Below are 14,385 nucleotides of genomic sequence, written 5' to 3'. Positions count from 1 at the left end.
TAATAATTTGTAATGTTTCATAATGGACACTCACCTACTTTATTCTGTCAACATAAAACAGATACTCCAGACTGTTATAAAATGAGATTAGATTGGCGAGTAATTGCAGGCAGAGTAGTCTCTCCCATTCATATATCAAAATCTATTATTGATTGCTTTTTCCTGTTACTACTCTGCTGGCTCTATGGTCTTGCAGAGGAGGTTATTAACTTTCAGCTCCTTTAGTTCTGAGTAACAAACACTTCCTGAGGTTGTAAGTCAAGGTAAAACTAGGGTATGCTATTTCCAGACTGAGCCCATCATACTGGCTTCAATAGGAGATTCCAAGGCTGACATTGTCACATTCTGGGAAATGTTTTGCTGAGGGCGTTGTACTGTTTCTGTGTCATCCCAACCAAGCACAGTGTGATTCCATAGCAGCATGAAAGCCATGCAGGACTTATTACTGCAGACTAACTGCAGTTCCATCACACCCTGTGGGTTTTTCTCTCTGTGTAAGAGCTAACGATGAACTCCTACACTGTACACAGAACCATTGTGTAATAGCTGGGAACACAACACATTGAGTTGTTCTAGCTTTTGGCTCCCTGCATTTCTCTGTATCTCCATCTCTTAAGTTTTGTTGAGCCAGACGAGGCTCAGCAAAAGTTGGGTGGTTCCTGCCGGGAACCATGCTGTGAGCTGCGTTCTAATGAGAACCATACTGCCGCTCTCCTCATTCCACCCCCCACTCCCAGGCTGGGGAGTTCTGTTCAGTGGAATTCAGCCTCTCATAGCACTGCGGTGTGGGGCGGTCCTGTCCAGGCTACTTTCTCCGTCTAGGTCTCCACGGGAAGCCCGGTATTCATCCCTGACATTGCAACACTTTTTCCATGTGTCGGGGAAAGACGTATTGGGCTGGGGGCTGGGGGGGGGGAAACTGCACAACGGGACGGAATCTTCTGGAAGGAGGGGTGGTGGGGGGAGGGGTGTAATGTGTGTGGTGGGAGGCATTCCTAGACTGCATGAGATAGTGGGCTTCGGCGATGTCTGACCACAATTCATACGATGGGAGTGAGCTTTTCTCTCCCCTTCAGTTTTGCTATGTGTCTTGAGTGTTTGAGTGTTTGAGTGTTTTCAGTGGCTTGAGGCTTTAGTGGTATTGCTCTTATATTTATTGCCTTCATCAGACTCTGTCGTCACTGCAACGCTCATACCACTCTGCCAGTGCGGTATGTCCCCTGGCGCTGTCATTGGTCTCACACACCCCTTCTTGTCATCTCTGTCACCCGTGTCCTGATGGCCTTCACAGACAGAATCCATCCCTCCTCCTTTCTCTCTTTCTCTCTCTCTCTCTCCGTCTCTCTCGGTCCCTCTCCTTCTGTCTGTCTGACTGGTTGTCTGTCTGACTGGTTGTCTCTCTCTCTCTCTCTCTCTCTCTCACACCCTTTGGTGGTGTGAAATATCTCTGGAGGAATCTGGCGTTCTACAGATATCCGTGAGTACTGTATGCATGTTGTTTTTAGTAGATTTTATTTTCCGGCGCCGATTCTCGCCAGCTTAACGGTGGAACAACAACAAAGCCCAGAACATTTGAGGATGATGTAAAACGATATTGGCCCATCCTCCACCACGGGGCTTCACAGACTTGAGCAGAGCAGCTGGAGTGGGCAGAGAAGTCGGGCGAGATGAGGCTCAACGACTCCTCCAGATGTTTATTCTCAGGAGACTCTCCTGATCCTGATGCTTTACACTGATTACTAGTCAAGGGAAGTCATGAGCAGTTGAGCCTGCCAAGTTACTTTAGCCTTGGCAGTCCCTGCTGCTGCTCATTTTATTTATTGTTACTTTGTTTTGGAGTTTTTTCTTTGACACTGGACCAAGTCACAAACATTGGGACTTATGTCTATTTATATCATGCAAACAGTGGTCAGAGGAGAGAGAGGAGGTGGGGGGGCGGGGGGGGGGGGGGGGGCTATTCCATGACACTGTGAGGAATAAAGGCCTCCAGAGAAAGAGAAGTGGATGAGCAAACACAATGTGTGTCTCTGCCTCTCTTACTGCATGCGTGTGACACATTGTGAAAGGGACTGTTGAGGGAGGCATGTTTATGTGCGTGCGAAAACACATTTACAGTGTTGCAGTGTATCCCAACCCTCCCAATTTGCTTCAGTTTCTTTTGTTGGTTGGATATTGTTTCTGCTTGCCCCCCCCCCCCCCCCATACACACACACACACACACACACACACACACACTGCAGTGAGATCCTGCATGTCCTCTCTGACACCGGGAGTGGGGGAGCCCAGTGCTGCACATCTGCAGCGTATTACTGCGCTTCCCCTGGATCAGGCCCAGTTGTGCTGCTGCGTATTCACCTAACTTCCCCTCCATATCCCTGCTCATACATGCACAATAAGACCAATAAACGCCACAGGACTGTTAACAAGGTGTGCACCCTGTACTGGCGTCAACACTCTCTTTCTCTCTCCCTTTCTCTCTCTCTCTTTCTATCTCTCTCTCTCTCTATCTCTCTCTCTCTCTCTCTATCTCTCTCTGTGTGTGTGTAGCTGTAGGTTGGCAGTTTATGCACGGTCCAGCTGTGGCAGTAGACTTAAGCACAGGGATGAGAGGGGCCGATCAGTAGCACTCAACACTGAGTGCTCGTAATCTGCTCTTTGCACATCCTTCTCCAACTTTCCATGGGTCACGCAAATGTGGCCCGTTTACACGGGGCTGGTGAAGAATGTATTTCCCCTTTCAATTGTAGACCTTCATTTAACCACTCATTATCAGCTATCTGCACAGTTGAGGTTTACTGTCAGTTAAGTTTTGAGGCAGATTTAGGATCTGCCCATCGACCTGTCTAGAATCCTGGATGTGAACGTGACGGCGGCCTCGATAGTCATATCGCTGATTGACTGCAGTCTGAAACAGGTTGCCCTGGTAACAGGACATATGACGGCGAGCCTTGCCCGGTATTAGGAAAACCGGCACTGGCGTTGCCGCTGCTCCGGCACAGTGGTGGCTGTGTTCCCCGAGCATGTCCACGCAGGCTCCGAGCAGAGCTGGCCAGCTGAGTGCAGACAATTCCTAATGGCTTTCCCAGCTGCTATGTCTTACAAACCCCCCTTCCCCTTCCCCCAACCCCCCACTCACTCACTCACCCCCTTGTTCTTCTCAGAGCTGTTTTCCCCTCGCAGTGCTGAGAAAAGCAGAAGGAGAGTCGGAGCCACTCTCTCACAAGAAAAGCAGATTCAAAGAGACGACGACACGCATGACGTCTGAATGGCTCCCGTGTGCGTGTGTGTGAGTGTGTTTGGCACATTTAATCAAGACTTTCAGACTTTCAAGTAGACTTTGAAATGAAGTCGCAGATAGATGTGGACATGGGCCTAGCTGGGCTGTTTGTAGTTTGCAGCGTAGATCACAGTGTGACTTCAAAGTAGGTGAAGGCCATATGGCCAAAAAAAAACAAAGCAAAGCTAGCAGAAACCGCAGCAGAGTGTGTCGGCGGCATCAGTGTTTTTCTCCACCATTGCTTTCTCTGCAAGGCTGTCCTGACATGCTTTGCACCGTCCTGAAACCAGATGTGGACCAAATTTGCTTTCCGCTTCTCAGGCGAACCCCACAAATATTTATTCGTTGTTTTCTCATTTTTTTATACAAAGATGCCGTGTCCTCTGTCAGCGTGTTTAGATCCAAGGAATGAACTCGTAGATGGGGTCCAGAGCCAGCTGAGCTTCGGAGCTGATGGTTTGTGCTCCCTCTGGAAGTTTAAGGGAGGCACTGCGTCGGTCATCACACCACTTGCCTGGGGTGATGTTCCTCAAAGAGACTAAAAACACCCCTGAAATTCCACTTTTTAAACTTTAGTTCCTGTCCTTGTTTGGATGTCCTCCTTGTTGAACACCATAGTTGACTGTCTATCTCCGTTGTCTGGTGAAGGAATCTCACCTTGTGAAATACCCCCAACCTAGATACCCCTGCTGCGTTGGCCATTTTCTTAAACAAATGGCTTATCAGCTTCTCTAAGCTGTGCCTGTATTTCCCCTTAGGACTAGACCAGATAGTATTTCACCTGATGGACCACTTGAGTGAATGATTGCACTCAGAGAGTAACGTGAAGGTGCTGAGCACAGTGTAGGAAAAGGAAGGTTAAGCGTCAACGTTTCCCTACACAAATGGCTTAGCAGTTTGATCTAAACGCTGTCGCTTTGTTTAACACAGACAGAGGGATGGATAAGAGGCTGGGATCAGATCAGAGCTGATATTTGACCCTTCTGTGCCAAACCCTTGTCTAATGGCTTTTATGCTTTCTATAGATTAAGACCAGGATTTAAAGGTTAAATCAACTCCACTGAAGGATCACAGTGGTGCGGTGTATAGAGATGAAGCATAATGGATGAACATGGGCTAGGTTTCTAAGCCTAACCATTAACTTGATTCTGAGAGTGGCCACTTAATCAGGCACTGATTGTATGGATTAGGTGATGCATTCAATTACCAAGTAGTGTTCACTAGTTCGCCCGTCGGCATGATTGCTATACTGAGTGAATAAGCTAAGCGCGTGTTTGGCATGGTAGCTGGCCGTGGTCATGGAATGCCTGAAGCGGAGATCGCGATAGAGCGATGGCCGCTTGCACCCCCCAATGTAAGGAGGATGCGTAACTGGGCTATCAGTGAAATGGAGGAGTAAGGGGAGGAGGAGGGATAATTTTGAGTTACCTGGATAATCTTGCGACGTGAAAACGCGAGCTTGGAGCAGCCTGATGTTAGAGCCTTGAAGTAGGCTGGGGTGAGTAGGCTATAGCATAATCGATAGTTGTAGCTTACCCTTGCTCTGTGCAGTGACCTGAAAACGCTGGTGAACCAGGTGGCTGTAGCCCATGGACTGGATGTAGCTTTTGGATGGTTAGTAGTGAAAAGACCCAGCTCCATTACGTCTGCCTACCGAGGCTTTGCGACTCCAATAATTTTGCGAGAGCCGTGGCGTGTGACGTATGGATAAGGAGGCCGGCTTAAATACCCTGGCAGCGGAAGACAGGTGAGTTAATTGCTGTCAATCATCCCTAGGGGCTCCTCCCGAACTTTGTTTAGAAAACATCATTAATTGCTGTGAGTAGTGAGTGTTTCATCTGATTTGTACCAAGCTATCTTTTGTGATTTATTTGACTTACTTGACATAATCTAAGGCCGTATGGTAGACATGCCATCTTCTGTTATGTCTTCATTCAGAGGTTCATAAGCCATAGGTTCCTCTGCTGTGTGGGTTGTTTGGCTAGCTGGCATGAGAGAGTCAGGTGGCAGCGGCTGCGTTCTTATGGCTCGTCTAGCGTGCCTGCTACAGTAGAGGTGTGAAAGCGCCCTTTTTACAGAGATGAGTCACGCCGTCAGCTTTGGGTTTCACACATGCACAGGAGGGCACCACTTCCTGCGATCAAACACCTCTCTCCACATGACAAGGAAGAGCAGTACAGCAGCTTGATGAAGTGTTGATTTATCCAGTTTTTAAAAACCCACATAATGTGTTTGGAAACTGTGTGTGTGTGTGTGTGTGTGTGTGTTTGTGTTTTCACTGTTACACAAACCCATCAGGTCAGTGATGGTCAGCTTCTTTATTATTTGCGTTATATGCATGCTGTAAATGAATGAGTTCTGGATTAGCTCCAAACCCACAATCGATGCCTATTAAGTGGCTTTGCAGCTCCACTTCTCCCCTTGAGAAATTGATATTGGGATCAATATCGCCTTGGTCCCAGTGATGGAGCTGGGAAGTTGGAATGTGTAATTGGATGTCAAACCGCGCGGGTTAGGTGTTCATGGCAGGAGGCTTTTTTTTGAACGCGCTCATTAACTGGCTGCGCTGTGATTTGTAGCTGGCAAGAGTCTGCCAGATGAGACTTTTCCTCCTTGAAGGTATTTTTAAAAAGGAGCACAAAACAGCAGCCTTTTATCACTTCTGCAGGCAGGAGCCTGTCTGTGGTGCTGGTTATAGTTGGCCAAGCTATAAATCATCCAATTCTCAATTTACAGGGCAAAGCTGATGAAAAGAAAATAATACAACTCATAAAATTGAAATTAATTTTTTTTTTTTAGTTTCTTTCATCCAAGGCATCATATATTTTTAGATATTGTATCCTCCTTCGTGTCTTTGATCTCTCTCATTACTAGTTTTCTTTTCCTCCTCATGCCTTCCTTGTCATCTTCTCTTTGGCACCCTGTAATGAACACACATATATACTGTATGTTTCTACTTCCCATGCTCATCGATCCTTGTTAATATATAAGCTACTTCTAGGCTTACAACTCCGAGCTCCTGTGTTTGAACTTCGACCCCTAGCCTGCACGATTAACGGTTCAGGGGTCGTACTCTTGGAGACAGAGGAAGGGTGGATGGGGAGGGGGGATGGTGATCAGCTTCCTGCCCCCAGATGCAGTCATGGCCTCATTTATCAGCCAGCGCCTCCCTCTCTGACCTGACCTCCTCCCACTCACTGTGCCGGCCAGTCCGCCCACGCTCTCTAAGCATGATTCAATATCACACATGCAGTAACACACCTCGCATTGCCTAAGCATGATTCAATATCACACATAACACACCTCACATTGCCTACATAACACACCTCACATTGCCTAAGCATGATTTAATATCACACATAACACACCTCGCATTGCCTAAGCATGATTTAATATCACACATAACAACACCTCACATTGCCTAAGCATAATTTAATCACACATAACACACCTCACATTGCCTAAGCATGATTTAATATCACACATAACACACCTCACATTGCCTAAGCATGATTTAATATCACACATAACAAACCTCACATTGCTAAGCATGATTTAAAGCAACACCAAAGAGTTTTTTGTACCTTAAAATAATGTTTCCTAAATCGTTGCAGTGGTTCATCAACTCGTTACAGGGTGAACGGCAATTCTGCATTCGCTTCGCGGCCCTCTATCGGCTTTAACCGCACTATGTAAGTTTGCCAGATCGGGTAGCGGATCATTAGTTCGATGGAATGAGACATAAGAAACTACAAATTTGACTTGCATCTGATGTCGCAATACATCGTACTTTTATAAGTCATGCAAAATATTCTACCTTGTCTGTGGACATCGTTATTTGCAAAGCCAGTGCTGGATAAACAAATAGCGTGCGTGCGACAGAGGGAAAGTTCTTTGGTGTTGCTTTAATATCACACATAAAACAAATTGCCTTAGCATGATTTAATATCACACACTCACTGACAGTATTCTGATATTATGTATACTAATTCATTAACGTCATATAACAATTCTCACTCTCTAAGCATGATTTATTATCAAACATTGCATCCTGTCTACAGATGATAACCTCTCACAGGGACACACTGTTATGTCAGACAAGTGCATGTAATTACAGGTATCTGGTAGCTCCTAATGACTGAGATTAAGTAAACAGCTCTGGTGTGATTTAGGCCCCCCGTGCTGTGCTGAGATCCATGTTAGCATTAAGGAGAGACAGGTTTGGACTAAATGGGCACAGTCGGAGGGGCCTGTTCCTGATAGTGCTGTGTGTGTGTGCGGCTTCCGTGTCATCTGTGTAAATAACCTCAGGCCAGATATAGAATGTGTGTGTGTATGTGTGTGTGTATAAAAGGCCGTATGGTAAAGGGCGTGCTCAGAAAAGAGGGAAGGAATCCAGGATAAAAGACAACAAAGCAGAGACTGTGTTTGCATGAGAGGGAGGAAGGGAGTTAGAGTGCAAGAGAGGGAGAGAGAGAGAGAGAGAGAGAGAGAAAGCTGAAACGATCTCTCCTGCGGGAAGCAGTCAGCTTTTCCATATGAGCTCAGGAGTAGAGCTGTCTCACTGCTTCACAAGAGCTTTGGTGTGTGTGTGTGTGTGTGTGTGTGTGTGTGTATATGTGTGTTAGATGGAATGTATATGGTAATATGAGTGTGTGTTCATACTGTGTTTTATGTAGTGTGTATGTATCTGTCTGTGCTTGATTATGCGTGCAGTGGCATGTTAATGTGTGTTTGCACATTTGTGCTTGTGTGTCTGTCTTGCGGTATGGCTTGTCTGTTTGTTTATTTCTGTGTGTGTGTGTCTGTGTGTGTGTGTGTGTCTGTATGCGTCAGTGCATGTGTGTGTCAGATCCAGCTTTGCTCGGCAACTATGCAAAGTGTCATCAGTCAGGGTTTGCCTTGGCAGAGTTGGCCAGGCTTCCCGGATGTGAGCTGCCAGAGGGCATCAGCCCAGTGATGGACTGGCCCACTGTGCCCTTACACCAACCTCCCACTGGCACAGAAGAAAAAACACACTTCCTGTGCTCATTGAGACCCCCCCCCCCCCCCATTTGATCCAACTCCTACCCAATACACACACATACACACACACACTCACTCTCTCTCTCTCGCTCTCTCACACATGCGCACACACACACTCTCTCACACACACACACATACAGACACACACACACACACACACACACACACACACAGACACACATACAGACACACACACACACACACAAAGAGACACACACTTTTTCTTCCCTTGTGAGGGGTGTTGGGTTGTTCTACTCGTCAGTGGAATGTCTTAGTAATGACTGTTGTCCAAATGGCTTAGAGCAGGCGGAGTTCAGCTGGGGTCAGCCAGAGTGCTGGCAGCACTCTTATTCTGGACTTGGTCTCCCAGGTCTACTGGCGTGATGAGGGGGACAGGAGCAGGGGTCGGCACTCTCAAGACCCAAAATGGTTGGCTTGGCTATGTTCGCGCCATTTTTTTTTTTTCCATCATGGTTTTAGTGTGCAGGATGTCTGTTTGGAAACTATGTGTGTGTGTGTGTGTATATGTGTGTATATGTGTGTGTCTGTGTGCGACCGCCCCAATCGTAGGATTTACTGCTTTGATCGTGTGAACCCCATCTCCTCCCCCCTGCATTAACTGTTGCGGGTTTTCTTTGTTGTTCACGTCTGGTGTGTTGCAAATGGTTTTAGCTATGGAACGTTTTTTTTTTTTTGGGGGGGGGGGGGGGGTGATTATTAACAGTGTCAAGCTGTTGGTGATCTCACTGTGGAACAGCGCCCGAGGGAAACGGTTTCTTGCATGTGTGCATGCCTCTTCGAGTTGGAGCTCCTTACGTGTGTGTAAATCCCCCTCACCGGCAATGGCTGCGAGGAAGCCAGCCAACGAGCAAGTCTGTCCGCCAGCCACCACCCCCTGCCATACCCCACATAACCACTCCTCCACCCTCCAGGCCTCCACGCCAGCACCACCCCACCCAGCCCCTACAGTACGTAGTCCGTCAGTCTGTCTCTACATGTCACTGCCGTCTCCTATTAAAAGTGAAACTCCATCTCTTTCTCTGCTCACACTCTGCTGGCTGCTACACACGCACACACTCATTGAGTCCTAATGTACACTCCCCTAAAACATCAGCTACAGCAGAATTATAGCACTTGCATAATAGTCTCTTGAAGTATGCTAGTATAGTACAGTTATGCTAGTACAGTTTTGGTAATGTAATCCTGTAATACCACTATACTTGTGTATTTGTATAGCACTACATATGACTTCTACGTCTACTGGTACATGAGGTCGGGTCTCCACTTGACCCCCCCCGCCCTCTGCCCGCACTCGGTCATGGACTACACACAGCATATGGGCACCCCCACACCCCCACACCCCCCTCAGCTTGAGAGGCCTCCGGGCCAGTGTGAGTGTGTATGTGTGTGTGTGTGTTTCTGTGGTACTCCCAGGGCCCTGTGTTTACCCTGCAGTAGCCACTCAAACACACACACACACACACACACACACCACTGTGTCAGCACTCATGAATCAGACAGCAAAGCAGAGGGCTGGCAGGAGACGGAGGACTGGGGTGAGGTTGGGGTGAGGTTGGGGGGTATTGGGGTCTGATGGGTTTACTGTAGCCATGTACTGACAGACACGGCCAGGCCACCAGTCTCCAGGTCCTCAGGGATTGGTTTGGTCGTCTCGATGGGCAACAGTTGGCACGGGGGTCTCTCTGAATTGGCACTGTCCCACATGACCACTTCTGTCTCCGCCTCCTCCTCCGCCTCCTCCTCCTCCGCCTCCTACTCTCCCTCTCCTCCTGCTCTGATTGGCCCTTCAGGGCTCACAAAGAGAGGCGGTTTTATCCGGAAAGTATTCATGGCGGCGCTTGTTCCCTTTAAGAGTCAGGCTGTGTGCAGCTCCCTGGTGTGGCTCGGCCTGGCGCTGTTTGTGTCTGTGTGCAGGAGGGAAGGCAGGGAGGGAGGAGGAAGAGAGAGAGAGAGAGAGAGAGAGGGAGAGAGAGGGAGAGAGAGGGAGAGAGAGGGAGAGAGAGGGAGAGAGAGGGAGAGGGAGAGGGAGAGGGAGAGGGAGAGGGAGGGAGAGAGAGAGAGAGGGAGAGAGAGGGAGAGGGAGAGGGAGAGGGAGAGGGAGAGAGAGATCGGGGAGGCTGGGTCTGTAGCCAGCTAATCACAGCCAGCAGGCAAGCTTAGACACAAGTGTCTTAAAATGATGGATTCACCTGGAGGGATGCGTCTGCTCTTGATGGCCTGTGTTCCAACTTGATCCCCAAAATAAACACACACACACCACACACACACACACACACACACACACACACACACACACACACACACACATACAGACACACACAGACACACACACACACAGTGTTGTGTGCAAACAAATACACGTATTGCTCCAGACAGAAGACAGACAGACAAATACACACACAGACACACACACACAGTGTTTTGTGCAAACAAATACACATATTGTTTCAGACACTCAACCATCTGAAATCCCTTGGTTTTCCGTCCCACACAGATCGAGAGAAAGGCCAGGAAATGAGATCAGTTTGACTCATCCTAATTGGACATCAGGCCTCCTCCTCGGCCCCCGCGGATCCCCGCAGACCTTGACCATAGCCGGCATCTTGGCCCGCGCACATGTCAACACTGACCTCGGAACAGCCATCCCACTCTCTCTCTCTCTCTCTCTCTCTTTTTCTCTCTCTCTCTCTCTCTGTCTCTCTCTCTGTCTCTCTCTCTGTCTCTGTCTCTGTCTCTCCCGCTCCCGATTGCTTTCATCCCTGAGCTTTGGCTGCCCAGGCCCATGAGAAAGTGTTGGGTATGAGTGAGACAGAGACTTGGACGGACATTATGGGAACTGACACCATATCCGCCTATGGGGGAGCCAGTGAGAGAGAGGGAAACAGAGAGGGAGAGAGTGACAGAGTGAAAGAGGGAGGGAGAGAGGGTCAGGGAAAGCACGTCTCCCACAGACAAAAATGCACTCTGTGAACTGCCTGACTTACAGTAACAGAGATTTCACAAGAGGCCTTAAGAATTCACTGTGCGATGAATTCCAAATCGGCCGCACTACGTAAGGCTGCCTGCCTTCTGCCACATTTTGTGCCGAGTAGACGGTCAGATCGGCTTATTGATCAAACAACTGTCATTTCATTCAGTTAATGGGATCGGTTTAGAGCTGCAGCATAGATGCATTCCAGGGAAACAATGAATCATACTTTTTTTTAAAAGAGGGAAGAATTTATGTCAGGCCTTTGATGCCAGTCTTACTTAGCCAGGATGAAGTTATGCTCAGAACGGCCTTGTGTTTGTATTGGCTTCTAAAACCAGTCCTTTGTTTTTCCAGGTCTTTAAGGGTGAATTTCAGCTACCTGATTTTCTAAAAGAACAGTCACAGGTATGGTAGCTATTCTGCCTGTTGTTCTTTACATTTTTTCCCCCAAAACAAATCTCAATTTATTTAGTTTTTTTTTTTTTGTCTGTTCACTCTCATTATGATCACTTGTAGGTCTGTTCTCCCTCCTCTCTTTGGTTTCCTTTGTGAGTCGATAGTAATACTGCTGATTAATGTCTTTTTGTCTTGTAATCTTCTCCAATTCTCTGATCTCATCTGTTGCCTTATGTCCATGTTTTGGAATGCATCCGCTCACATTAGCGGTTTAGCTCTCTGGAGTCTGTTTCTGACATTTTTCACCCCACCATGAGTCGATCTCTCACACCTCTCCCTCTGTCTGACAGCGCTATGCTGCCCTCTGCAGGCTGTTTTAGGTAGTGCACCTCTAACTCTAGAAGAGAACTTGAACTCTAGGCTCTTTGCTCCAAAACTTTATAGATGCATTTAAGAGGGCAACACCCAGAGTGACTCACCCGTGGCATCTCTGAGGTTTAGATGACGCTGCTGTGTTGAGGAACCAGTGCAGTGTGCTTGTGGATTTCAACAGATCTGCACACATGGTTCCTCAAAGTGGGAGCGTCTGTGTGTTGAGGAACCAGTGCATTTGTGAATTTTGACTGAGATCTGCACACATGGTTCCTCAAAGTGGGAGCGTCTGTGTGTTGAGGAACCAGTGCATTTGTGGATTTTGACTGAGATCTGCACACATGGTTCCTCAAAGTGGGAGCGTCTGCGTTGCTTGAGACCTTGCAGTGACCTGTCTGATTGACACTTTTGGAGATGTTCCTGCTAGACAGATGATTCACTGGTCCCTTACTTGCATAAAGTTTTGAGATTGAAGAAAATCTCTGTGTTGCTGTTCCACTAATAGTGCTTCTCTCAGTAAAACTAATGTAGCAAGGCATTCTAATAATCATTCTCATTGTCTCTGAAATGTCCTTTTGATCCATCGTTAATTGATTCAGTCGATCTGAACGCCTCTCTCTCCGTATTCCAAAACACTGACAGGATTTCTTCTCTCTTTCTGTCTCCAGCTCCAGAAATCTCCAGAGAAGCCCAATCCCAGTTAGGAAAGGATGGAGACAAGGAGTATCTAACACACCCACTGAGGTGAGGGTGGAGTAGACTCAACTATAACCTGAATAGACATTGTATGCAGTGTACAATTAACAATACAAAGTGTAGACTTTTAGTAGACTTTTAATCAAAATTAAGATATCATAGTGTTAATCTGTAACTGGGTTAGCTGAGAGGCCGGAGTGCTTCAGGGTGTCTGGACTCTGCTTACATGTTGAGATTATAACTTCACATGATCTGTGTCCTCCATTAGCTGGGCTTAACAGAATGGTGGCGTGCTTCTCTGTCTGTCCGCAGGGCACAGCTGGGCCTACAGCAGCCAGACGGATGTGGGCATCTGTCACTTTCACCATGCTGGGACTATTATGAATGGCTATACACACACACACACACACACACGCATACACACAAACACATAATCATGCAGTGCATTTTAGAGCATCTTAGGTCAAAGTATATTCATGAACAGACACTCGTGTAGACACAAACACACACACACCCACACAGATGGCCATGGACCAGCCTGCACCACTTTATGGAGAACTTGTTTGGCCTTTGATGTTGTACTGTAACATATGTGGCCTAAGAATGTCATTGCTGTTTATTTTTCTCATTACACAGTACTCATTGGAATTTTTCTCCTTCGCTACATAAATCTGTGATTCTGTTATAAGAAGAAACAGGGAACTTCAATTGCAAAAGGAAGTATTTATGAAAGAGTTCAAAAGTTAGCTTTTAAAAGATGCAATATCTATTTTAATGTTTGATTTTTTTCCCTCCCATGCCTTTGTATTGTGCAATTCCTTGGGTACTTGCGTACAAGCATCACCAATTCGAGGTATTGATCATGTGAAGCCGAACAGCATTTTGTAAACCTGTACTTACCATGGAGTGGTCTTTTTGTGTATGGGGAGCCGTAATAAATGAATTGTCAGTGTTGAAGGCAGATTGCCCTCCTCATCTACTCCATACATCAAGCTACGCTAATGGCTAAGTGACAAAAATGATTGTGGTAGGTCTCTGCATGGAAAAGAATAATCATTTTGAACTTCAGATACCATGCTAAACATGTAAAGTGGGGGGGAAAAAAGATTTAAAAAAAAAAGTCCATGCCATGCTCCGTATTATAAGTGACTTTACCCCCCAAAATCGGACACCTCTGGGTTGAGATGTTAAGCTGATTGTGGATGATCTCGGATGTCTCATTTGTGGAGAGGATGAATGAGAGGTGAGCGCTACTGGGGTCCAAGATGCCTTTTAGCCACTGAACCAAGACTGGAGTCAAGAGACAAATCTGTCTGTCTGAGACGGAGCTTGTCTGGAGTTTGAAATGAAAAGGACCTGTCTACACTCTTCTACTTTTGTCACCATGTGTCATGTAAATGGGACATAACTTTCGTTCAGAGAAGGAGGAAGCCTCCAGCAGGAAGGAAAGATCTTCAAGAGACTGAACTGTTTTAACCACAACAGTGGTGTTAAGAATGTAAAGATTTTTTTTTTGTTAAGGAGCAACCTTTTTAATACATTACATTCAAGATAAATGATACATCCTTTACAATACATACTTCATCATTCAAATGTTGGTGTCCAAAATAAAACGGTTTCAAATGCA

The 14,385-nt window shown here is 46.8% G+C and overlaps 1 protein-coding gene across 3 annotated transcripts in view; it reads left to right on the top strand.

Moving 5' to 3' along the window:
• tpst1 (tyrosylprotein sulfotransferase 1) overlaps positions 1-14,385 on the top strand; it is a 35,064-nt gene extending 20,679 nt beyond the window's left edge. For 2 of the 3 annotated variants that reach the window (XM_042063053.1, XM_042063052.1), the window contains exons 4-6: positions 11,649-11,699; positions 12,731-12,806; positions 13,071-14,385. In XM_042063053.1, coding sequence (XP_041918987.1) covers positions 11,649-11,699; positions 12,731-12,766 — 87 coding nt within the window. In that variant the 3' untranslated portion in view covers positions 12,767-12,806; positions 13,071-14,385. The remainder of the gene's footprint in view (positions 1-11,648; positions 11,700-12,730; positions 12,807-13,070) is intronic. The other variant, XM_042063054.1, reaches the window with a different exon arrangement.

This window comes from Alosa sapidissima, chromosome 15, assembly GCF_018492685.1.
Source record: "Alosa sapidissima isolate fAloSap1 chromosome 15, fAloSap1.pri, whole genome shotgun sequence".
NCBI classification, from domain to species: domain Eukaryota; kingdom Metazoa; phylum Chordata; class Actinopteri; order Clupeiformes; family Clupeidae; genus Alosa; species Alosa sapidissima.
Note: the sequence above shows the minus strand (reverse complement) of the source record. Positions and strands in the feature narration are given on the sequence as shown.